The sequence below is a fragment of the Gopherus flavomarginatus genome, chromosome 19, assembly GCF_025201925.1.
Source record: "Gopherus flavomarginatus isolate rGopFla2 chromosome 19, rGopFla2.mat.asm, whole genome shotgun sequence".
In the NCBI taxonomy this organism is placed as follows: Eukaryota; Metazoa; Chordata; order Testudines; family Testudinidae; genus Gopherus; species Gopherus flavomarginatus.
This window is the reverse complement of record NC_066635.1, coordinates 24,766,614-24,791,138: the sequence shown is the minus strand read 5'-3', so window position 1 is coordinate 24,791,138 and position 24,525 is coordinate 24,766,614. Positions and strand designations below refer to the sequence as shown.

Here is a 24,525-nt window from a genome sequence, read left to right as displayed (position 1 = left end):
TAAGTGCTGTTGGCCTCTGCCAAAGCCACCATTGAGACATTTCCTCATGTGGGGTACAGCCGTGGTTCTCAAACTTTTGTACTGGTGACCCCTTTAACACAGCAAACTTATGAGTGCGACTCCCCTTTTGTAAAAGCTGACAAAAACGCTGACCAGACAAGCTTGGTTCACAAATGGGAAAAGGGTTGCAACTGGGAGTTTAATGATGACCACTTGGGCAATTGTTCAGAGGCGTGAAGAGTGTGAGGTGAATCTAGATGTGTCAGCATCAATTCAAATATTCCCTTGTATTAAAGATGAGAGTGTTTAAGGTAAAGGCAAGTGCAATTTGTGGAAAAGCTTTAAACATAAAGATACATACTTCCTTTAATGTGTGTATAGCAGAAGTCTGGATTGTTACAATAACACCAAGGACATGTTTAATTCATTTAGTAATTAGTTTCTGTAATGTAGTAGATGTAAAATGTGCAACTGTTATGGTATCAGCAATATGAATGTCAACATACATGACTCAGGCAGATGGGTTGTAATTGGAGCCAGAGAGGTCAGACAAGTGGCAGTGGTCTGGAGCCTGATATAAGCAATATAAGTCCAGTGCTAGGACAAGATAATTCCAGCCAGTCTGTTCTCTAAAGAAGATCGCTGTGCCTTGGAAGTGGCAGTAAGCAGCATGGACCCCAAGTGTGCACCGTAGGTCCAAACACTGATCTTGGATGGAAAGCTTCAGTGAAAAGCATCTTGCCCAAGCCAAATAGGGTCAAAAGGAATGCAGTGGCAAAGGTGTTAGGAGGAGTTGGTACCAGTCCAGGTATTTTAAATTCGATTGATGCAGTATTCTGGCTGGAAAAATCAGTAGTATGGGGCATGAGGTGGCCTCACTGAGCCAGCCAGTGACCTCCTCATTAAAGCTCTTGAACAGTCTGGAATATGAAGTTGTTAAGACCCTACCAAAATGGTTTCGTAGGGGTGTTACAGGGCAACCTCTCATGGGCTTTAACTTGTGCTCAAGCCCAATCCTGGCTGTTCAATACAGCTAGCAGCATTCTCAAGGATGGATTCAATGGAATCATCCCTTCAGAGCTGAAGCAACTACTGCTAAGAAATGTTAGTTCTTTTGAAGCAGTCCACCAGGCAGGGTGGAAGGCTGTCAATTTTGCATGACCTGGAAACCCACATAACCACCACATAGATGCTAACTATACTCAATGCCAGTGAAAGCTGGGTGTAGCCCTTAGTACCAATAGTACTAAATGGGTACACAGAAATGATGCAGGATATAATAGTGTCAACCTAAATTCCTGCAACTGGGAATTGGGTATTGGCTATATGTGTACCACAGGTTTTATTGAGGGTCCACGTATCTGTGTAGATATGGACCAAGGAACATGTCACTAGTCTCTAGCCAAGTAGTCATAATAGCTCAGCCATTGTTTATGCGGATGTGTTGGAAGCTGGTGTACCCATTCCTTCTCTAATGCCAGTTGTCATTCCCAGGTCAATGTGGGGTGTGACCTTGACTTTGTGTTTAAAAATATTTCTGTGCACGCTGTTCATGTTGCCTACATGTTATCTGAAGGTGAATCCCATCGTTCTGGGCGTAAACACGTCTGTAGTAAACCAGTTAATAGCGCGCTCGAGTCTCAGACAGCACCTTAACAGGTGGAGGCACAAGGTAAAACTGTGATGGTCACCATGCACCACTCCACTGAAAAGCTAGAAAAGGTTCTCAGAAGGGTGCAAAGGGAGACATCTTTCTCACACTGGTGGGAAGCTTGTTTCTCAGTCCAACTTCAAGGAAGCATGGAGTGTGTTGATTCCCTCATTTGTCTTATTTTAATAATACAGTTTGGCTTGTTACAATTGTTGGGACTATCTGTTGGATAAAGAGAAAGTTAAAAACCGTCTAGAGAAGCCAAAGGGACGCTAGGGGGCAGGAGCAGGAGGGGTGTTATGCAGGGGGCACCCCAGGGGCAGGAGCAGGGGGGGTGTTATGCAGGGACTCCAGGGGGCAGGAGCAGGAGCAGGAGCGGGGGGGGGGGTGTTATGCAGGGACTCCAGGGGGCAGAGGCAGGAGCAGGGGGATGTTATGCAGGGAGCACCCCGGAGTCAGGAGCAGGGGGGTTGTTATACAGGGGGCACCCTGGGGGCAGGAACGGGGGGGTGTTATGCAGGGACTCCAGGGGGTAGGAGCAGGGGGTGCTATGCAGGGGGGTGTTATGCAGGGACTCCAGGGGGCAGGGGCAGGAGCAGGAGCGGGGGGGGTGTTATGCAGGGACTCCAGGGGGCAGGGGTAGGGGCAGGAGCAGGAGCGGGGTGGGGGTGTTATGCAGGGACTCCAGGGGGCAGGGGCAGGGGCAGGAGCAGGAGCGGGGGTGGGGGGTGTTATGCAGGGACTCCAGGGGGCAGAGGCAGGAGCAGGGGGATGTTATGCAGGGAGCACCCCGGAGTCAGGAGCAGGGGGGTTGTTATACAGGGGGCACCCTGGGGGCAGGAACGGGGGGGTGTTATGCAGGGACTCCAGGGGGTAGGAGCAGGGGGTGCTATGCAGGGGGGTGTTATGCAGGGACTCCAGGGGGCAGGAGCAGGAGCGGGGTGGGGCGTTATGCAGGGACTCCAGGGGCAGGGGCAGGGGGGTCCTATGCAGGGCGCTCGGCGCTGTCCAAGCCCCCCGCTCTGTTGCGGCGCAGGAGCAGAGCTCTCCCTCCGGTGGAATGGGAAAAGCCAGGGGCAGGCTCGATTGCTCGGTCGGTGACTGCTCCTGTCTAGGATCTGGTGGCTCGCACGTGGCTCTACTGGCGCTGCCTTTCCGGCCTCCACGTGGGTTTGTTTGCGATGGCGGCGCGGGAGCAGCTGGCGCGGAGTGAGCCCCCGGCTTGGGCGCCAGGTGGGACCCTGGTGTGTGGGGCGCGAGGGACCCCGCCCGCTGCCGGGTCAGGGGACGGGGCCGTTCCCGGGGGGGCTGGTCCAGCCCGGCCCCAGCCTGACCTGGCCCGTATCCCCCTGGCTGGCGACCGGCCTGGAGAGCAAAGGCCCCAGGTCCGCTCCCCGACCCCCGCCCGCCAGGGGAACGGGATCCGGGATCCTGGGCCTTTGCCGCCCCCCGTGGCTCTCTGCAGGGCGGGGGACGTGCTTGTCTGTCAGCGGAGTGTGCGCGTTTCCCACGCTGCGGCCGGTCCCGAGGGCTGCCCCCTCCCTTTCATCAGATACCTCGAGCTCTGGCCCCTCGGGGCGTGGGGCAGTGGCTGCACGGCCCCCTTTCTCCCGGTCATGCTGCGCACCAACCCTTCCACCTCTGACGTGCCAGTCAGGACGGTGGGAGCGTTGCCAACTTTGGTTGGACGGTTTAATGGAGGTTTCATCACATGAGACTCTAGGCCAGTCCTGGAGGGTCGCAACCCTATCTGCTGGGTGCTTTTCCCAGGAGCTAGGCCTGCTCCCTACCCCTGTGCAGCTCTAGCTTCTGCGCCCGAGCATAAGGAGGTGACACACACCTTGCGTGGCGCAGAGATGCGCTCTGCAGAGGATGCTGGCTAGTCTGAAGGGAGGCTCTGCTGGGAGTGGCTGCCGTGGGACAGTAAGTTTGCCTGAATTGAGAAGGGTGGGTCTATCAGCTTGGAGCTGTGCTCTGAATATATGCTCTGACTCCAGTGGCAGATCTAGCCCACGTTCCAGTAACCCGCTAACAGTCACCTCTGACTGCTGCTCACTTGGTGGACAGAACGATCAGCAGGGGCTTTTCCTGCCTGGCATGGCTGAGATGAAGCCAGTCAGCCATAAGGACTTCAGCATCTCTGTCTAAGTTACTTTGTAGTTAATTGATCTGGGCAGTTTGCTTCACGGGAGCCTGGATAACTCATGTAGTGAGTGGGCAGAGCAGCTCGTGAGTCACCTGGCCTTCAGACAGCAATGAACACCTGTTCGCTGGGAGGCACTGTCATGACAGGGCCCTTTGCAAACATAAATAACACAGCCCTTATGCTGCATCAGCTCGTCTGGCAGGGTTCGGATGGCTGACAGCCTTTCTGATTCACGGAGTCCCACAAAAGGGTCTCGAGCAGTCATGGTAAAACAGGAATAGAAACCTGCTCTTTACTGCTCCCATCACTTTGTCAAGTGAGATACTGGAGAAGTAACACCGGCCCTTCCCTTGCCAGATCACCGCCCCTTCCACAGGGCATCGTGGACACGCTTGTGGCAGTGCTGGCTCTGTGCCAGTTGGTGGGACTCTGGTAGGGGGTGGGATGGGGAGCTCCTGTGGGTTCCTGGCTGGGTAGGGAGGAGGAGTCCTTGTGGGGGCAGAGGACCAGCAGGGAGAAAGGGAGCTCTCTTGGGGCAGGCTCTAGCTGGGGAGGGGTCTGGCTCAAGGCCTGGGGATAGGAGCAAGTGGAGCTGCCTAAGAGAACAAAAGACTTCTCTGCATTCCCTGGATGGCGGCTGGGGGACGCTGTCTGGGGATGCAGGGCAGCTGGCAAGTAGAAGGGGTCTCTGCACAGAAGCCTTTCTAGGCCTCATGTAGCTGGGGCAATAGGGTCATGCTGGAGCAGGCACCAGCTCCTCAGCTGTCGCAGGCTGGACTCCTACTCTCCTGGGAGTCATCATTCTCCTTCCCCTGAACTTGGCTTCGAGTGACTGGCCACTGCCTCTCCTGGAAGGCGGTGCTGCCCCTAGCTGCTCAGCAGAGCTTTCCCTGCCGGGTTACTGGTGCTGAGCAGCCCCTGGGCAGTGGGTTTCTGGCTCTGGGCAAGGCTCCCCATCTCTGTGCATGTCAGTGGAGTGGGGGCTGTGGCCAAGCCTCTCTCAGTTAATTCTATTTGGAATTTAAAATCTGGGCTCAATGCAGGCCCCAACAGCTGCCCCTCGCCCCCTCCAGTCGCTCCTGAGTCACTCAGCAAGATTGAATGTAATCACACAGCTTTCATTACATCCTTTTCTTGCCTTTAATTTATTGAGGGGTCGGAGCATGAAGTTACTCTGCTCCTCCAACCCCTCCCCTCCCGGCTGTGCTAGATTAGCAGGCTCGGTGCCTCCCCGCATTATGGAGCCTGGCCTCTGAGGGGTGGAAACCTCCTCCCCTTGTCCTGCGCTCACTCAGTCTCTCTGGTTGGGGGGTGGGTATGGGGACTGCTGTGGGTCTCTGCCTTGCGGGACTGCTGCAGGACTGTGGGTCCTCTGTGCTCTCAGGCAAGCAGAAGGGTCTGAGCTCCGGCTCTGGATTCGTTTGCGTGAGTTGGCATCTCCTGATGGATGCTGCATCATCAGGGCTGGCTCCAGGCCCCAGCGTGCCAAGCGCGTCCTTGGGGCGGCATGCCGCTGGGGGCGCTGTGCCGGTTGCCGGGAGGGCGGTAGGCGGCTCCAGTGGACCTCCCGCAGGCGTACCTGCAGAGGGTCTGCTGGTCCCGCGGCTCTGGTGGAGCATCCGCAGGCACGCCTGCGGGAGGTCCTCCGGAGCCGCTGGACTGGCGAGTGTCAGAGCGCCTCCTGCGGCATGCCGCCCTGCTTGGGGCAGCGAAATGGCTAGAGCCGGCCCTGTGCATTGTCAGGCCTCTGGAGGCAATAGGTGGGTCCCTTTTTGTGACACATCCAGCATGTCTCATTGTGCCTCCCAACCAGTCCTCACTGCTGGCTGGCTGGAGCCAGGCTTTCCCGCGGCTCTGCTGGTGTGATGGCCTGTCTCCCTGTGGCAGGGGGAGCCAGGTGTCAAACTCCGTGGTAGCTAACGGAGTCAGGTGTGGCACGTGCGGTTGGTGAGTGCCTTCCCACTCTTCACGGATCCTCTGGCTCCTTGGTTCTCCTTGCAGGCCGAGGACCCCAGCGCCGACGGGTGGCTATGCAGATCCCTGAGGCAATTCTCACCAATAAGGAGCTGCAGGAGGCAGTTGGAGCCCTCCCCAGCAACTATAACTTTGAGATCTACAAGACAGTCTGGAGAATTCAGCAGGCCAAGGCAAAAAAAGGTACGTGGCCATTTGGGGCCATCCAAGAGCTGAGCCTGAGAATGGAGCTGCCGGGCTTCATGCACCAGCTCACCACCTGGGCTGCATGGGGGCTAGATTCCATTGACCCTGTTGTCGCAGCCCTGGCCCCTCCTGAGTCAGAATGTGCATGGCCCTCGCCAGCGTGTGGGTCCCAGTCAGTCCGGAGAGGATGTGTTGTAAGGCCAGGCCAGGCCAGGAGCTGGGCTGGGTTACCTAGGGGAACGTACTGATGGATGCTGGCTGTGCCAAGCTGTCAGTCAGGCTGGGAAGCAGCTGCCATGCCGCCGGCATTTCACGTTACAGGGAGCTGGCCATAACTCTTCTGACGATTTAGTGTGTTTGTGTCTCAGGTTTATAATCACATTAGACAGGACGGGCTGAGTCCCATGGAGCTGTCATCCTGCTGGAGATTGGGCTGGGATGCTGGCCAGGGCTCCAATTATGGCTCTCTGTCTCTTTCCTCTTTCCCTGTGCTTCCTGGCTGAGCCTTTGGGGATTGGGGGTACACCCGGGTGAGCGAGTGCCTGGGTGGAATATGGGTGAAGGGCAAGGCCCCCTGAAGGTGGGATATGGCATTGGGATCTTGGGAAGCCGTTCCATTGCTACGAGGGGAGGGACAGGCATAGGCATGAGTTCCTGACTGTGTGGGCTGGGTGTTTCCAGGCTTGGGGAGAGGGAGGCACAGGTGCTCTGGTCTCTGCTGGGACATCTCTGACTTGGATGTGGTTTCAGCTGGTGGCAGCTGCTTTATTTCCCCCATGGCCTCAGCTGCTGAAGAGTAAATGCCCCAGCCCTCTCCCTGGTTGGGGTCACTGGCCACAGCCTGCTCAGCCCCGTTCCTCATGGGCTGCCAGTGCAGAGAATAATGCATCAGACTCCCGATCCTCACCCCTGGCCCACCCATGCCCTGGATGAAAGGAGCAAGCACCTGTGGGTGCTGGGAAGGGAGAGGTGCTTGGTGTGTCTGAACTGTTACTGTGGGCTGTGCTGGTGCAGGGCAGGTGAGCACAGGCTGTCACAGGCGTTGGGCAGGGGAAGGGCTCATGAGTGGGGTCTGTGACATGATCACGTGGACAGGCCCCCCACAATGGAGGGGCTGAGTAGCTGCAGCTCCGCGGTTTGTGACTGGCTGGGGGTCCTGGCAGCCGGAGGCATCAATCCTGGAATGTTTGATCGGGCCAGGAGTGCCTTTGCCAGCAGCTGGTGGCGCCTTTGCCAGGAGCACAGAGAGCGACAGGGTCACCGAAGGACCCATGGGATGCTCTTGTGACCTTTGAGGGGAAGGATGACCCAGGGGTTAGGGCACCTGCCAGGAACCACTTCAGCTCCCTGCCCTGCTGCAGGCTCCCCGTGCCTGGCCTGCCTCGGTTCCCATTGGTAACGTGGGGATGGCAGCCCTGCCCTGGCAGGGTCACTGAGGACTGTGAGGTGCTGGGACCGTTGAGAGATCTGAGTATGTGTCACTCCTGTCTTAGTTTGGCCACTCTCGGGCCCAGACCATCATGCCCTGTCCCCCGGGGGTGCTCGGGTTGGGAGGAGGCAGTGGGGGAGTGTGGGGGCTGTCCTGGCCATGGTGCTGCCTGGGCGCCCCTGTGCTGTGTGTTTTGTTGTAACGAAATGCAAACATGCGGCTTGGATTTAGGTTTTAGCCTCTTGTGGAATATTGGAAGCTGAACCATCAGCCGTGCTGGGATCTCAGATGTGCACATACAGAGACCAGCACGTGGCTCGCTGGCAAGGGGCCGCAGCTGGACCCGAGAGGGCAGGAGTTCGGGGCAGGCCTTCCTCATGCCAGTGCCCGGTGGGGAGGAGTGTGATGGGCCTGGTTCGTAGCAGAGAGGCCAGTGGAGAGCTGCTGGGCACAGAGGGCAGATGCTATACTAACGGAGAGGAAGCCAGCTGTCCTGTGCTTCCCCCACCCACTCCCGGCACCTGCAGGAACCACAGGCCTCACTTGAGAAGGCAAGTCTGTTTTCTGGCCAGCAGTCTGGGGCCCAGGGCTGGAGCTGATTGTACCCCCAGGGGAGGAAGGATTCAGAGCTCCTCGAGCCAGCTGTGCTGAGCCCTGGGCACTCCCTGCTCCAGTGGGATGAGCACGGTGCTAGTGCTCAGAGCAAGGTGCTGTGAGTTGGACTCTTTGGAGCTCTGCCACCTGCCCTGGACCTGAAATATCTGGGCTGAGGAGTGTGAAGTGCCTCTTGCCTTGTGTGTGCTGGGCTCTCTGCTGCTTATCTGGGAAGCAGGGCTGTCAATTAATCGTATTTACGTCACGCCATTAACTCAAAAAAATTAACTGCGAGTAAAAAAATTAATTGCGATTAATTGCACTATTAAAACAATAGAATACCAATGGAAATTTATTAAATATATTTGGATGCTTTTCTACATTTTCAAATATATCGATTTCTATGACAACATGGAACACATGCTGTAAACTGCTCACTTTATATTATTTTTATTATAAATATTTGCACTGTAAAAATGATAAAATAAATAGTATTTTTCAATTCATCTCATACAAGTACTGTAGTGCAATCTCTTTAGCCTGAAAGTGAAACTTACAAATGTAGATTTTGTTGGTTACAGAACTGCACTTAAAAACAAAACAATGTAAAACTCTAGAGCCTACGAGTCCACTCAGTCCTACTTCTTGTTCAGCCAATTGCTCAGACAAACAAGTTTGTTTACATTTACGGAAGATAACTCTACCTACTTCTTGTTTATAATGTCACCTGAAAGTGAGAACAGGTGTTCGCATGGCACTTTTGTAGTCAGCATTGCAAGGTACCTACGTGCCAGATATGCTAAACATTCATATGTCCTTCATGCTTCGGCCACCATTCCAGAAGACATGCTTCCATGCTGATGATGCTCATTAAAAAATAATGCGTTAATTAAACTAGTGACTGAACTCCTTGGGGGAGAATTGTATGTCTTCTGCTCTGTTTTACCTGCATTCTGCCATAGATTTCATGTTATAGCAGTCTCGGATGATGACCCAGCACATGTTTGTTTTAAGAACGCTTTCACAGCAGATTTGGCAAAACGCAGAGAAGATACCAATGTGAGATTTCTAAGGATTGATACAGCACTCACCCCAAAGTTTAAGAATCTGAAGTGCCTTCCAAAATCTGAGAGGGATGAGGTGTGGAACATGCTTTCAGAAGTCTTAAAAGAGTAACACTCCAATGCGGAAACTACAGAACCTGAACCACCAAAAAAGAAAATCAGCCTTCTGCTGGTGGCATCTGACTCATGATGAAAATGAACATGTGTCGGTCCGCTTTCTGTGGATTGTTATTGAGCAGAACCCATCGTCAGCATGGACGCATGTCCTCTGAAATGGTGGTTGAAGCATGAAGACATATGAATCCTTAGTGCATCTGGCACGCAAATATCTTGCGATGCCGACTACAACAGTGCTATGCAAAGGCCTGTTGTCTCTTTCAGGTGACATTGTAAACAAGACATGCAGCATTATCTCCTGCAAATTGTAACCAAAGTTGTCTGAGCGATTGGCTGAAGTAGGACTGAGTGGACTTGTAGGTTCTAAAGTTTTACGTTGTTTTATTTTTTAATGCAATTATTTATTGCACATAATTCTACATTTGTAAGTTCAACTTCCATGATAAATCGATTGCACTACAGTATTTGTATTAGGTGAACTGAAAAATACTATTTCTTTGGTTTTTTACAGTGCAAATATTTGTAACAAAAATAAATATAAAGTGAGCACTGTACACTTTGTATTCTGTGTTGTAATTGAAATTAATATATTTGAAAATGTAGAAAAACATCCAAAATATGGAAATAAATTGTTTAACAGTGTGATTAATCAGGATTAATTGTTTTAATCGCTTGACAGCCCTACTGGGAAGGGCTGGCAGATGTGGGCCACGCCGCTTTCCAGACATCCCAGGGCAGCAGAGGCTGGCTGGGTAGGAAGCGGTGCTCTGGGACCCCTCCTGAGGTGCCTGAAGCCCGGATTTCCCTGGCTGGTCTAAGCTGATCTCACTTAGAAGAGCTTTGTGAGTTGGGGCAGCTGGAGATTAGCGTGGTTCTAACCAATTGGCCTAAAACAATGTCTTTAAATAGAGGTGGTGTTTGCCCGGGCAAGGCTCAGTAGCCTGGGGATTTCTGTCAGCCAGGGAGACCGTGAGTACGTCATTAAGGCCGAGATGTGTTAGTGGGATCTAGAGTTAAGAGAATAATGGGATTAATGGGACCTGCAGTTGGAGCTAAAGGCCATAGTTCTGGCGCTCAGTCCCCACTCCCGCAGGGAGCAGCCCAGCGTGGGGACTGTCCCTCGCCTCTCAGAGGATCCGGAGGACAGCAAAGGGGGTTGAGTCCCAGTCTGTCTGTTGGCATAAGAACAGCCACACTGTGTCAGAGCAATGGCCCACCTGCCCCAGGATCTTGTCTTCCAACAGTGCCGGTGCTTCAGAGGGAGTGAACAGAACAGGGCAACTATTGAGTGGTCCAGCCCCTGGCATCCTGTGATGGAGTAGGGGCTGTCTGTGTGGGGAGTGGGAGAGTAGGGGAGGACTTTAGGGGATGGATGATACTGGAGCCTGTAACCTGAGCTAGGTAAGGGAAGGGAAAGGTCAACACCTTTGCCTGGGAAGGGGGATAATGGAAGGGAGTGGCAGGAGGGAAGCAGTTTGAGTTTGGGCTTGGGGCTGTGTGGGCGGAATTCAGGGGATCCTAGCTAGGATCCAAGCACCCTGAAAGCCCAGAAGGACTCGGTGGAGGGGTCCTGACTGTGCCTGCAAGCTCTGCTGTAACCTGTGTACCTGTTGTCCAATAAACCTTCTGTTTTACTGGCTGGCTGAGAGTCACTGTGGGTCCCAGGAAGAGGGGTGCAGGGCCGGACTCCCCACACTCTGTGACACATCCACTCTCAGCTTCTGGCATCCACTTGGAGCATGGGCTGTGTCCCTGCCCACCCTGGCCAATGGCCAGCGATGGACCTAGCCTCTTTCTGCTTGGAACCCATTTTACTTCTGGCCTTCGCAACACACCCTGGTAGCGAGCTCCCAGGCCGACTGTGTGGGAAGAGGCTCTTCCTGCTGTTTGCTTTAAACCTGCTGCCTGTCACCTGGACCAGCACCCAGGGGGGCCTTGGCTCATTGCTGGGCTGCAGTACGTGGGGCCTGGGCACAGAGGTGCTGGCCTAGAACCCTGAGCCCTGGTGCTTGGCCTGCACCTTGGGGCCACGCTTCTCGCTGTGCCGGGTGGGTTCACCACCCAGCTGCAGGGAGTTCTCCAGCTCTCCTCTTCCTGCACCGTTGCCGTGTTGTGAGACTCCTCCCCAGAGTGGCCAGGGAGCAGAGCGTTGCAGCTGCCCCAGTGCAGAGGACTCCTGACTCCCTCCCCTTAGGAAGTGCTCAGGAGCTCCTGGAGGCAGCAGCAATGCTGGGTGTTACGGGCTAAGTGCGCCAGCATCCCAGCATGCTGTGGGGCAGCTCTGGCTCAGAGGAGCTCTGGGGTGGATGCTGAAGGCGGAAGGGCTGAGCTGTGTGTGGGTTGGGTCTGGCTCAGTGTGCCCAGGGGTGTTGTCAGGCATGTACCCGGTGTTCGCTTTGTGGAGGAAATGATCTGCTCAGTGCATCCTAACTCTGGGCATCTGTCTCTCTCCTAGTGGCTCTGCAGATGCCCGAAGGGCTCCTCATGTTTGCATGCACCATCGCTGACATCATTGAAAGGTGAGTGAAAGACGTAGGCTCTTTGCCTTTGAAGGGGTGTCTGCCATTGCCACACATTCTGGCATCTCACCAGACAGGTCCCCAGGGCAGAAAAGTGATGTCCCACATCAAACAGCTTTGCTAAAGCATTGATCTGCCTGTTCCATGGCTCTGCCTCCTGCCACGGAGCTGCCCACTGTGCATGTAGTTGGTATCTCTTGCGCTAGGTAGTGCCCAGCTGTGCAGTGCGGGGTGGGGCGGCCGGCCAATGTTCACTCAGCGGTTGAATGTATGCGGCCGTGCGAGCGGCGAGCTGTGAGAGACAACCATGCTGTCGGGCTGATCTCACTGCCTGGCTCTGCCCCTCACCCCTTGGTGCGTTTGAGCCAGCAGCCAACAAGCTCAGCATGTCCTGGTCCTCGCTGGGGTCACGATGCCCGTGTTAACAACTGGCTGATGTGAGCTCGGGGCCTGTGTGCCGAGGAGCGCTCTGGGCTGCAGTGGGGATGGCCTGGTGGCAGCAGGTGAGCTCTGAGAGACTGGTACTTTCGGGCACTCTCCATTCAGTGGCCTGCTGCTTTGGGAGGGAAAGGGGCTCCCTCAAGCCCCTCCAAGCCCCTGCCTCGCTGGCCATGGCCTCTGCACCATGCTCATCCTGGGCTCCAGGGGAAAGGCCCTGCTGCCCATTTACCCTGGTATCCTGTCCCCTCGCTCCTTGGGGCTGAGAGGGCAGCTGTGATTGGCAGGCAGCTGTGGGGCTGCAGGTGGGGGTCTGTGCCTGGGCATGCGGGTTCTCCCAGCTGCTCACATGGGCCCACAGAGAGCGGGGTAGGGGAGGGAGACCTCTGTCCCCATGCTGCTTCCTTCCCGATGTGCCGCAGCCCAGCAGAAGCAGAAGTGGAGGGTGAAGTGCTGAGAGGCCATTGGGAGCTGAGCGGAGCTCTCAGCTCGCAGGGCAGCAGATTGAGGCACCTCGCAGGATTTAGGCTAATCTCTTTTCCCTGCCTGCTGTAACTGCCCCCCAGCTTCCTGTTTTTACACAGAGAGTGAGAGCCAATAGCACCGTGCAGGGTCATGACACTTCCTGGCATCTGTCTGCCTGGTGCAATGGCTGGTTTCCCTTCCCACCTGCCCTTAGCCAGACAGCTGCCAATGCTGTGCCTGGCAGGCAGGGTCAGAGCAGAGCACCCTCCCAAAGTAGCACTTCCAGTAACCCCCGGCCCACCCCCCTGCACAGGAGGGGTGCAGAGCAGCTGGGTGATTGGCCCCTCTGTCCTCAGCACACTGTGCTGCTGCTTGTGGCTCTGGGCTATGTAGGTGCCAGCTAGGCTTGGTGGCAGCATCATTCCCCAGCAGGCTGGTGGCTGCTCTGTGGCCATCAGCCCTGCTCTGCCCTCTGAGCCAGCCCTGGTGCTGCAGCACTTGGCCGTGCGGGTGTGAGCAGGGGGAGCTGGCAGAGTGTCTTGCTGCCTCCTGCTGGCCTCCGGGACTTGGGGAGCGCCCCGGGCTGGGCCTCGTCACAGCCTGCCTGGGAGCTCCCTGTGCCTTCAAGTGACTGCATGTGCTGGACAGCAGGGAGCTGCTTTCATGGTCCAACTTCAAAGGCAGCAGATTAAGGAGATATGGAAGGAGCCGTGAGCCTGAGTCCCTATGCACAGCGCAGCCTACCCGCCCTGCATGGGGCGCTCCTGCCTCCCAGCAACCCCGCCTGGGGCCTCCCAGGGTGGGGTTGAAAATGGAGGGTCCTCTGGGATGACAGGAGAGAGGGTTGTTGGGGGAGCTGTGTGTATCTGTGTGTGGGGGGTGTGCCAATGAGTGGGGGCTGTGTGCCGGGGGGGGTGTTTCTGTGTGTATATGTGGGGGGATGCCCATGGATATGGGATCTGTGGGGAGGAGGCCCCCAGCAAAGTAGCACTAACACAGGAGATGTGGGCGATGCGGGGGCTGCCATGAGGCTGTTTGGGGTGGGAGGGAGGCCAGGTGAGCAGTGGGGCTGGATGGGGGAAAGGGGAGCAGTGACATGTGGTGTGCGGGGGTCACTGGGCTGAATGGGGCCCACGGTGGGGCAGTGTGGCCTGGCTCTGGTCACTGAGGTGCTGGAGCTTGTGGCCAAGGCCTGGGGCTTGCGATGGAACCGGGGCTCGGATGAGGGAGGACGTGGCCCCTGGCCTGCAGCTTGGGAAGCGCTGGTGCTGGCCAGGGTTGGGGCTTGTTGGTGCCCCTGGGGGCCTGTGCGAGCCCCCGGGCGCCGCCACCACCCCCTGGTGCCATGCCGGCCCCGAGCCCCCGGGCGCCGCCCCCACCTCCTGGTGCCACGCCGGCCCCGGGCGCCACCCCCACCCCCTGGTGCCAAGCCGGCCCAGAGCTCCCTGGTGTCGCCCCCACCCCCTGGTGCCATGCCGGCCCTGAGCCCCCGGGCGCCGCCCCCACCCCCTGGTGCCACGCCGGCCCTGAGCCCCCGGGCGCCGCCCCCACCCCCTGGTGCCACGCCGGCCCTGAGCCCCCGGGCGCCGCCCCCACCCCCTGGTGCCATGCCGGCCCTGAGCCCCCGGGCGCCGCCCCCACCCTCTGGTGCCACGCCGGCCCTGAGCCCCCCTCCTTGTGCTGTGCCAGCCTATTGGGTGTAACTCTGAAGATACCAGCTGGGAGTCTGAGGCCTGGTCTACCCCTGAGACGTTGGTTGGCCTGGCTACACGGCGCAGGGCTGTGAAAACGTCCCGCCTTCTGTGCATAGTCAGGGCGAGTGAGCCTGGAGCTGCACCTCGGGTGTGGCTAGGAGCCTTCCATCCATGGCTGGGGCCAGCGGTGACTCGCGGCTGCAGCACTTTATAGACACTGCCTGAGCCTGTGCTGCTCAGTGTGAAGCCATGGAAACTCCCGCCCCTGGCTCCCCAGGGAGCTGCCTGGGGTCAGGAGAGAACGGCAGCAGGTGAGGGGTTAGCACGACAGACGGCTGGCCCTGGCCTCGTTAGTGCCTGGCTTCTCGTGCCATTAATATTTATAGCTGGCGCTAATGTGGAAGCTTAGCTTGGCCGCTGCTTTGGCCGGCTCTTTTCACCCAGCTGCCTCGGCTCCAGCCATGACAGAAATAGCTCCCTCTGCCCACAGCAGCACGGTGTGGGTCCCGTGCCAGGCAGGCGAGCTCCCTGCACATGTGGGAGCAGCGTCCCAGTCACACGGGGAGCCTGTCTGGAGCCTGCCCCATGCCCAGGATGGACGAGATCCTAGACACGTTGGGGGCCCCATGACCTCACCAAGGGCTACTTGCCGGCACCTTTGGAGCTGATGCCAGGTTGAAATCTGCATTCATCTCCCCTTTGGGGCTCTGTGAAGTCCTAGTCCTGCCTTTCAGCCTCAGGGGGTGCCTGCCACCTGCCAGCACTGGGTGGGTCAGTTACAGAGCTGGAGGGTGCACTTTGCCCTGGTGTACATGGATGGTACCTGTCTTTAGCCAGACCTGGGAGGAGCCTGTGCCCCAGGTGAGGAGGGGGCTGGGGTGCCTCCAGGAGGTCAGACTGGCTATAAAGGCTGGGAAGTGCCAGGTGAGGATGGCAGAGGTGTCGTACCTGGGCCACAAGGCGGGAAGCGGCCACCTGAAGCCAGAGCCGGTCAAGGTGGAGGCGATCAGAGACTGGCCTGCTCCCCAAACCAAGAAGCAGGTCCAGGCCTTTATGGAGATGGTGGGATGCTACCGGAGATTTGTACCCCATGTGAGCTCCCTAGCAGCCCCATCACGGAGCTATGTAGGAAGGGGAAGCCAGACGAGGTGGTCTGGACCAAGCAGTGCCAGGGGGCTGTCTGGGCGCTGAAGGAGACTGTAGTCAAGGGCCCAGTGCCAGACTTTGACAAGCCTTCGTGGCTTTCACAGACGCCGGGCTGGGCGCGGTGCTGATGCAAGCCAATGTGAAGGGGGAGAGACACCCCGTTGGGTACCAGAGGTGGAAGCTGCTGCCCTGGGAGCGGCCATAGAGAAAGAATGCCTAGCCATGGGATGGGTGCTTAAAAAGCTGCAGTCATATCTATTTGGGAGACACTTTACTGTGTATGCTGACCACTCTTCTCTGATGGGCTATACCAAAGAGCAGGGCTCCTGCAGTGGAGTCTGACCCTCCAGAACTGTGAGATGGAGGTGGTTCATGGGATTGCAAATGTTACGGAGAGTAGGACCTGCACTTCCCCAGGCCATTAGCTGAAGGAACGCCGCTCAGTTCAGACTCGAAGGTGGGGGGCGTGACAAATTGGGGAGTTTTCTTAATGTTTTGTATGATTATTGTGCGTGCCTCAGTTTCCCTGTGAACTGAATGTCTAACCAGGGAGGGGTGGGTGGGAAGATGTTGATCTTTGCCAGGATCCCTAGAGGATCAGATGTGACTGTTGCTGGCTACCTGGGCCCAGCCAATGGCCAGACAGTTTGTGACTTCTGTCGCTCGGGTACGGGGGGGTCAGACCATTCCCGCCCCTGCGCGACATTGGTTTTGCCAATTTAGGCTGCAATGTAGATGTGGCCTAAGCCAGGGAAGGTGGCAGTGGCAGGACAATTGTGGCTTGTAGCCACCCCTTCTTAGGCTTGAGAGCTGACAACGCAGGGCTTGGCTGGGGAGCCTGGCTAGCGCAGGGGATGCCCTTCCTCTTGGAGTCTGGACTGAGTCAAGGCCCTAGCACAGTGTGTACTCGGAGGGGGCATCCTAGGGCTGCCAGCTGGCTGGCTGGGCATGTGGTTAGCTGGGCCTTGCACTGAGCAAAGGGCCAGGAGTCATGAGGCCTGATTCTTTCGTTAACACAGACTTGCTAGGTGGCTTTGGACGTTGCGCCATTGTGGGCTTGGGGTCTGGGTCGTGCTCTTGTTCATGAAACCTGCCTGAAGGAGGGACACAAACATGCTGTTTAACAAACCCCCTTCGCCCCCAGGTGGGCTCTGCCTTCCCGCCCCCTGTGGGGAGCCTCTTGTGCTGTCCTTGGCAGGGTTTGCAGGGGAGGGGCTCTGGAAAGCTCCCACTCCGCTGTGCACAGAGGTAGCACTTCAGATAATTGCTAAGCAGGTGCATGCCCGGGGACCACGAGAGCTGGCAGCATGCGGGCTGGCTCGCTCTCCATGCCTTGAAGACAAGAGTTACATTCAGGGAAGTGCTCCAGTTCTGCTGGGATCCAAGGGCCATTTCTTCCATCACCGCTTGCGCGCCCCATGTCTTTGTTTCAGGTTTATCTCTGTTGTGGAGCTGACATCTGTTAAAGGATTCTCACTGCGTCTGGCTGCATTAGTGACAGGAACCGCCGAGCACCTGTAGTCACTACAAATGCACCACCAAGAGGAGCCCGGGGCCCCTGCCTATCGTCTGTCTCTCATGTGGTGCATCTGTCTGTCTGCTCCCCAGCCATGCTGTGAGGGATGGGGAGTTCTCAGATACTTCTGTTATCCACACCCTTTCTATTGCTGGGGCTCCGAGCCCCTCGAAAAGCCCCTTCGTCTCTCCCCCAGGAGGGCCAGTCCCTGTCCCTGTTTGTGACCAGCACCTAGCACCTCCCATACGTTCCCCGCCCCCAGCACTCACCCTGCCATGGATGAGCCCCTGGGGCTGCTCCCAGCGTGGGGCCCCCGTGGGCTCTCTCCTGTGACAGTGTGGAGCAGAGTTTGGGATTCTCAGTGAGGTGGGAGCTGCTACTGGGGTGAGCAGGGAGCAGCTTGCAGAGCACAAGAGGGAAAGGAGCCGGCAGCATGGAGCCCTGCAGGAGGGCGTGTGCTGTGGCCCGCAGCCGTGCCCTTTGGGGTGAGCAGCGAGGGTCAGCCCTGTAAAGGGCTCTGGGAACTGGTGCGGAGTCATGAGGGGTGGGTGCTGGGGGTACCTGAGCCATGCTGCTGTCTGGGGGCTGGATGGGGCTAGTGTGCCGGGGTCGGCAGACGGGAGGTCACTCTCAACTGCAGCGCTTTTTGGGCTGGATGTGATGGAGAGGGCTGGGTCCCAGGCTCCCTTTGAGCAGACTCAGCTCGAACACTCTGCGGGGACCCCGGTGCCCTGAGCCTCGGGCTGCAGTGGTAGCAGGGGGGTTGGGGGCGTTGGAGCCATCTGTGTGGATCAAAGGAAACAGTGTGAACACAAGCACTGAATGCTGATCGTGGTTGCTGACAAGGAGCCCGAACAAACCAGTGCAGGGGGCAGGCAGCATCCAGCACAGGGCACTGGGCCATGGAGCAGTGCATGGGCCCCGCTGAGCTCTCAGCCACCACAGGGCTGTAGGGGGCTGCCTGCACCATTCCCCCATCAGTCTGCGTGCATCCCCTCCAGGGCACTGGCCCTGAGCCGCTCATCCAGTGGATGCCACAATTCTCCCACTCTGCTGGGCACAGTGCCCTGCAAATGCCCAGCCTGGATTCCGCGGCCCTGTGACACTCCCCTGCAGGAGCCATGACCAGCAGCACCAAACAACTCGTTGGTACAGCACCCCAGCTCGGAGGAGCACCACAGAGGGCTGTTATCGCATCATGACTCTGTGTCCATAGCCAGGTAGGGCCAACTTATCCAGACACCCCACTGCTGGGCTTTGGGGGAGCAGCCTACACCCCCGCCTCCCTTTTCCTCCCCCCAGCTCTTCAGAGGTTTCCCTTGTTATCTCCCTCGAAGCTTCTGGTCTGCCAGGGTCTCCAGACTCTGCTTAAACCAGGTTATGTCCCCATGGGGGAAATGGATTGATCGATTATAAAGCAAGAAGGGAACACTGGTGGTATAGTCTGACCTCCTGCACAATCCAGAGCAGAGATTGTCTGGAATTCATTAGTATGTCCTTCAGAAAAACTGCCAGTCTTGATTTGAAACCGGCCAGGGTTGGAGAATCCCCCAAGCCTCTTGAGAAATTGTTCCAGTGACTAATCACCCTCACTGCTAAAATCTTACACCTTATTCTAGTCTAAACATGTCTGGCTTCAACGTCCAGGTGTTGGCTCAGGTTAGACCTTTCTCTGCCTGATTGAAGAGCCCATAATCGATGTTTGTTCCCCATGTGGGTATTCACAGACAATGATCGTCACCCCTGACCCTTCTCTCCAAGTTAAAAGATTGAGCTCCTTGAGTCTATCACTATAAGGCAGGTTTTCTAATCCTTTAATCTTCTCATGGCTCTTCTCTGACCCCTCTCCAATTTATCAACGTCCTCCTTGAACTGTGGGCACTTGAACTGGACTCAGGATTCCAGCAGTGGTTGCACCAGTGCCAAACACAGAAGTAAAATAACCTCCCTGCTCCTTCGGATCCCGTGTGTGTGCTTCCAAGGATCACGTTAGCCTTTTTGGCTATGGTGTTGCATTGGGAGCTGATGTTCAGCACCTATCCAGTGTGACTCCCACGTCTGTTCCTGCTTCCCAGGAGAGAGTCCCCAGCCTGTGAAGACGGCCTGTGTTTAGATGTAGGACTTTGCATTCAACCATAGTGAAACTCAGATTACCGAGCGATCCTGATCACGCTGCATCAGTGACCTATGCTCCATTATTGCCCAACCCTTGTCTCGGCTGCAAACTTTCTTGGCAAGGAGTTTGTCATCTTCGAAGTCATTGATGAAAATGTTAAATAGTGTAAGGACAAGAACCCATCCCTGTGGGGCCCACTAGCAACACACCCGCTTGATGATGGTGCCCTGTTTTCAGCCAGGGTGTTTAACGAGGGCCATGGCAGATTTGTATCATTCTAGTTTTTTAACCAAAATATGTGGTACCAAGTCCGAGTGGTACCATTACCCAGCCAGCCAACCAGCCAGGGCAGCAAGGGGCAGGGCCTGGTTTACAGACCCAGCCTCACGCTGCAGGGCTGAAAATAGCCATGGAGACATTCCAGCTGGAGCTGGGCTCTGAAGCCCCAGGTGGGAGGGTAGAGCTCAGACCTTGAGACCCCAAGTCCCATAGCTATTTTGTGCGGTAGCGAGTGGCTGAGTCTATACCTGAGATCTGAGATGTCTGGGTGGCTCTCCGAGGGGCTGCCTGAGTTCTGCCCTCCTGTCCTGTCCATCCCACTGGAATAGCTCCTTTGTCACCATGCAGCAGCCAACGCGCACAGTCCGACAGAGGAATGGATGGTATCCGCACAATACAGGCATCTTCTGTGCCTGCCGCAGGCGCACTGATTGGACAAGCTGCACGAATCTGGGAAGGAACGACTTTCCCTGGGAAAAGCAAAGGGGGACAGCACATTGGGGTGCAGTAGCCCCAGTGTTGGGATGATGGAGCACGTGCTGTGTAGGCTCTGGCCATGGGAGATGTCCCGGACATGGACTCTGCGCCCGGTGCAGGGCTGCTTCTGCCACCCACAGCCAGAGGCATCTGCTCTAAGCCCCTGCTCCCTGCTCCAGCACAGGCCTCCTGGTAGCCTGAGTGCTAGGGGAGTGGGATGGAGACCCCTCAGCCTTTGCCGTCCTGCTGCTGTCAGCTCTGGCTAGCTGGAGGGGCCTGCATTGTCATGGGGGCGGGGAGAGGGATGCTGAGACTCTCCCAGTGCCAGCTGTGGGGAAGGGCCCAAGTGCGAGAGATGAATGTGAGGTTCTGTGGGGAGAAGGGGGCTGGTGGCTCAAACTGGGGAGCGTGGCTGGGGGATCCCTCCCTGCAGCGTGAAGGGGAGGGGCTTGCATTTCTTCCAGTGGGCTGGGACTCTGAGATCAGGCTGCAGCTGTCCCTCTTGTGGCCCCAGAGCCTGGCCCGTTAGGGCTTTGCTGCGCCCCGGGGGACTGTGAGCTAAATGAAGACACAGTTAGCCCAGTACCGCAGCTGCCTCGTGACAGACTGAGCATGGAGCTTTGAAATGTACAGCACACTTACAGAATTCATTGGTGCAAGGCCTCGTTAATTAGTGTTAATAGATTTGTCTTTGTTATCTACTTCCTAACAAACTGCACTGCTCCGTCCAAGGAGCAGGAGCTTTGCCCAGAACGTCTGGAGCGAGAGCAGAACCTGCAGAGCTCAGCACCTGACGACTGGCTTAAATGCAGGTCTCAGTGCTGGGCCGTGACCTCGCTGCGTTGGGGCGGGCCCAGGGGCGAGGTTGTGGGATGCTGACCCCGCTGGGCCGGGCCATGATTCGGCTGGGCCGTGACCTCGCTGAGCCAGGCCATGACTGGCTGGGCCAGGCTGCCCGCAGTGCTGTGAACGCCATGCGACTGTGGCTGAGTCGAGGTCTCTGTCAGTCATAGGCTGGACCGTGCTCTGAGCACCTCTGGGAGCTGTGGTGTCCTTCAGCTCGCTGCTGCCCTGGGTGGGAGCTGTGTGCTGCGGCGCTGTTCCCGCTGAGCTGGCAGGGCTGCTGCCTGCTGGAAATCGCATCTTGATGTTATCTTGGAAAGTTCCAAATTGGCTCCGTTTATCAGGGCTGATGCGATTTCGTTCCTGGAGGGGAGTGTGGGGGGAGTGTGCAAGTCAGCCCTGCAGGAGCTTGGCCAGGCAGCTGCTGGAGAGGTGTGTACAGTAGATCCCTGCCCTGGTCCCCACTCAGGCTGGTGGGTGCATGATTCTACCCAGCTAGCCCCCAGCTGGATCAGCCCCTGCTCTGCGTGCCATGGGGAGCTGTGTGCTCAGGCCCGAGTGACTGGAGAGCCAGTTCCCTGCTCAGGGGGCCAGCATGGGCTCTGGGCAGGCTCAGCAGCTGGGCACTGGATTCCCTGTTAATTATCTCCAAGTGTTAGGGGCTGCGGTTGCTAATCCCTGTCTCTTCTCTCAGTGTGACCAGCTCCTGGTAATCGCAGGGGACCCCTGCAGCCCTGACTGGAACCTGGGCTCCTCAGCTCTCTCCCCCACCCCGACCATCCCTCCTCTTAACACACTGGCTTCTCTGAGCAGGCAGGAGACAGCTGCAGATTGTCCTCTGGGACTGGGGAACTCCATGGGCTTGTGAAGTCTCCTTTCACCTCTGTCCTGGGAGGTGTGGCCCAGCCCTGCTGCTCCCTGTGTTTCTGGGCTGCCAGCTGGTGCTCCCACTGTCCCAGCCCTGAGGGGAGAGGGCCTCAAGGGCTCTGCAGGGGCAGAGTAAGCCCTGTGTCCTGTGGCAGGGTATCATAACCCTAGTCCCAGATTTGGACCTTAGCGTCCAAAATATGGGGGTTAGCATGAAAAACCTCCAAGCTTAGTTACCAGCTTGGACCTGGTAAAGCTGCCACCACCCAAAAAATTAGAGTGTTTTGGGGCACTCTGGTCCCCACAAAAACCTTCCCTGGGGACCCCAAGACCCAAATCCCTTGAGTCTCACAACAAAGGGAAATAAACCTTTTCCCTTCCCCCCTCCAGGTATTCCTGGAGAGATACACAGAAGCAAACTCCGTGAATCTAAGCAGAGGGATTCCACCCTCACCCGTTTCCAGCCTGGAAACACAAGCACTTCCCTCTTCACCCAGAGGGAATGCAAAGTCAGGCTAGTAAATCTAACACACACAGATTTCCCCCTGACTTCTTCCTCCCACCAATTCCCTGGTGAGCTGCAGACTCAATTCCCTGGAGTTCCCAACTAAAGAAAAACTCCAACAGGTCTTAAAAGAAAGCTTTATATAAAAAGAAAGAAAAATACATAAAAATGGTCTCTCTGTATTAAGGTAACAAATACAGGGTCATTTGCTTAAAAGAATATTGAATAAACAGCCTTATTCAAAAAGAATACAATTCCAAGCACTCCAGCAACTGTATCCATGTAAATACAAAAGAAAAACAATAGAAACCTTACTGCCTTACTATATGGTACTTACAACTTGGAAATAGAAGATTAGAAAGCAGGAAACAGAACTCCTCTCATAGCCGAGAGAGCATACAGGCAGAAGACCCAAGAACAAAGGACTCACACACAAAACCCTCCACCCAGTCTTGTTTCCTGATTGGTCCTCTGGTCAGGTGTTTCAAATTACTTCTTTCCAGGTGTAAGAGACATTAACCCTTAGCTATCTGTTTATGACACAGGGCCCCCATGCAGCACAGTCTGTGGATTAGCCCAAATGTTTCCTGATGGCCCCAGAGTCCTGCAGAGCTGGATGGCAAGTGGGGCGGAAGAGGAGAATTTGACAGCTTCTTTCTCTAGGGATGCAGGGGCTGGGGGAGACGATGTGCGCTGACTGTGGTGTTGCACACGGGCTGGCCCTGGGCCCTGCATTGTAATGGACTCTGCCCCATAGTGCCCCACACAGCTTGCCGGACTACAGGGGGGTGGGAGGCAGCAGCTGGGAGCGCATGTGGTGTGTTAGCAGTTGGACAGTGGGGCGGGGCGGGCAGCCCACAGCCCTTGGGTGGGGTGAGCCTGGGGCAGGGAGCTCATGCATCTTGATGGGCATCCACTGTCCATCCGTCCCTGCCCGTGCACTGGCTGGAGACTCCAAGGGGGCCAAGCAAAGTCACGTTGTCGCTGGTGGGCAGTGAAGAGTTAAGTGTCTCATGCAGGGTCTGCGCTTGCTGGGAACGGGGCCTGGCTGGTGCGTGCAGAGCGGCAAATGGCTCTGGCACAGCGTGAAAGGCCCCGTAAACCAGAAAAGGGAGATAATGAGGAGCAAAAAGGCTTCTGACAACTGGCTTGCGTCTGAAACCCTCTGAGATGCCTCAGCCAGTTGGTGCGGCCTCCTGGGGCCCGTCAGCCCTCCCAGCCTGGGGCTCAGCATCAGACACCAGGGCAGATGTGCTAGGGCAGAGGTGGGGCCAGGGCTGAGCAAGTGTCCCGAGCTCGCTAGCACTGTGCTGCCCAGGAGTTACTCTGCAGCCTGGGCGCCTGGCTGGAGAGGGGCTGGAGGAATTTTCTGGGGCACTTGCCCCTGGCCCTGGAGCTGACAGCAGTGTCCCTGTGCGTGGCCCTGCTGAGTCGCGCAGTGCTGTCCTGTTCCCCAGGCCCACGGCCCAGCTCGCTGATGGCGCTGAACTGTTCCCAACGCGTGCGGTGTGCTGTGCAGGGGACTTTAATTACCGACATTAACCGCACAACAGCATCGTTAAGATGGAATGAAGTTCTCACTTCACTGGAGTTGCTGCAAACCCCAGTGCGGGGGGTGATGGTGCAGGGCGGGGATGGTCCAAGGGGCAGAGGGCGAGTCCGGCCTGGTCCTTGGGCTCTGGAACCACCAAGCCCCGACACTGGCTTTGTGCTGAGAGCTCGCTCCTATCCGTGGCAGATCAGTTCTAGTCACACTCTGCCCTGCCAGGCTCTCCTCTCCCTCAGCCTCTGGCCAGCAGGAGCCGCCTGTGCCCTCCCCCTCCTGCACGCCTGCCCCTCGTGCTTCTCTGTGCTCTCCTCTCAGGACGTGCCTGTGCCTTCCGTTCTGCGCTGCCTGGCTGGGTGGGAGCAGCACAGGGGGGCACTGCACTGCTGCAGCTCCTGTAGTGAGGGGCGAGGCATGGGGCCTTGAGGGTTGGTCCTGGACCGACCCAGGTGGCTGTGGGGATCTCAAGTCCCCTCTGGGACACTGGGCCTGGAGGCTCCTGCACACAGCAGAAATGGCAAAGGCTTCTCTGGCCCAGCTCGCCCAGCGCAGGCTCATCCTGGGTGTCGTGCAGGCTGCCGGAGAGGGGCCCCCATGCAGGGCCCTCATGTAGGTACCAGAGGGGTGACACCCCCCCGCCCCGTGTGGGGAGGAAGGTTGGGGGCTCTAAGCGGATGCGGGTGCAGAGCCAGGGCTCCTCCACTTGCAGGGAGGGTGATGGGGTCATGCCAGCAGGACTCTGGGCGGCCCCGTCTCGCAGCATGACCCACTTGCAGCCTGCAGATGCTCTGGGGCCGTCTTCCGCGCACAGACTGTAATTGCCCAGCTGCAGCAGTGCTGTTCCAAAGCTGTTTGCAGTAAAATTGCAAGCTCATTATTTTAATTACATGCAGCCTGCCTGTGCTAATGAAGTTGGAAGCCTGTTAATGTGGCTTGGTGACTAGCTCCCCGCT

At 56.9% G+C, this 24,525-nt stretch overlaps 1 protein-coding gene across 1 annotated transcript in view; it reads left to right on the top strand.

Annotated features, from left to right (window-relative positions):
• The first annotated feature begins 2,820 nt into the window (after positions 1–2,820).
• DPH1 (diphthamide biosynthesis 1) overlaps positions 2,821–24,525 on the top strand; it is a 53,385-nt gene continuing 31,680 nt past the window's right edge. The window contains exons 1-3 of the mRNA XM_050929729.1: positions 2,821–2,884; positions 5,799–5,954; positions 11,617–11,680. Coding sequence (XP_050785686.1) covers positions 2,833–2,884; positions 5,799–5,954; positions 11,617–11,680 — 272 coding nt within the window. The 5' untranslated portion in view covers positions 2,821–2,832. The remainder of the gene's footprint in view (positions 2,885–5,798; positions 5,955–11,616; positions 11,681–24,525) is intronic.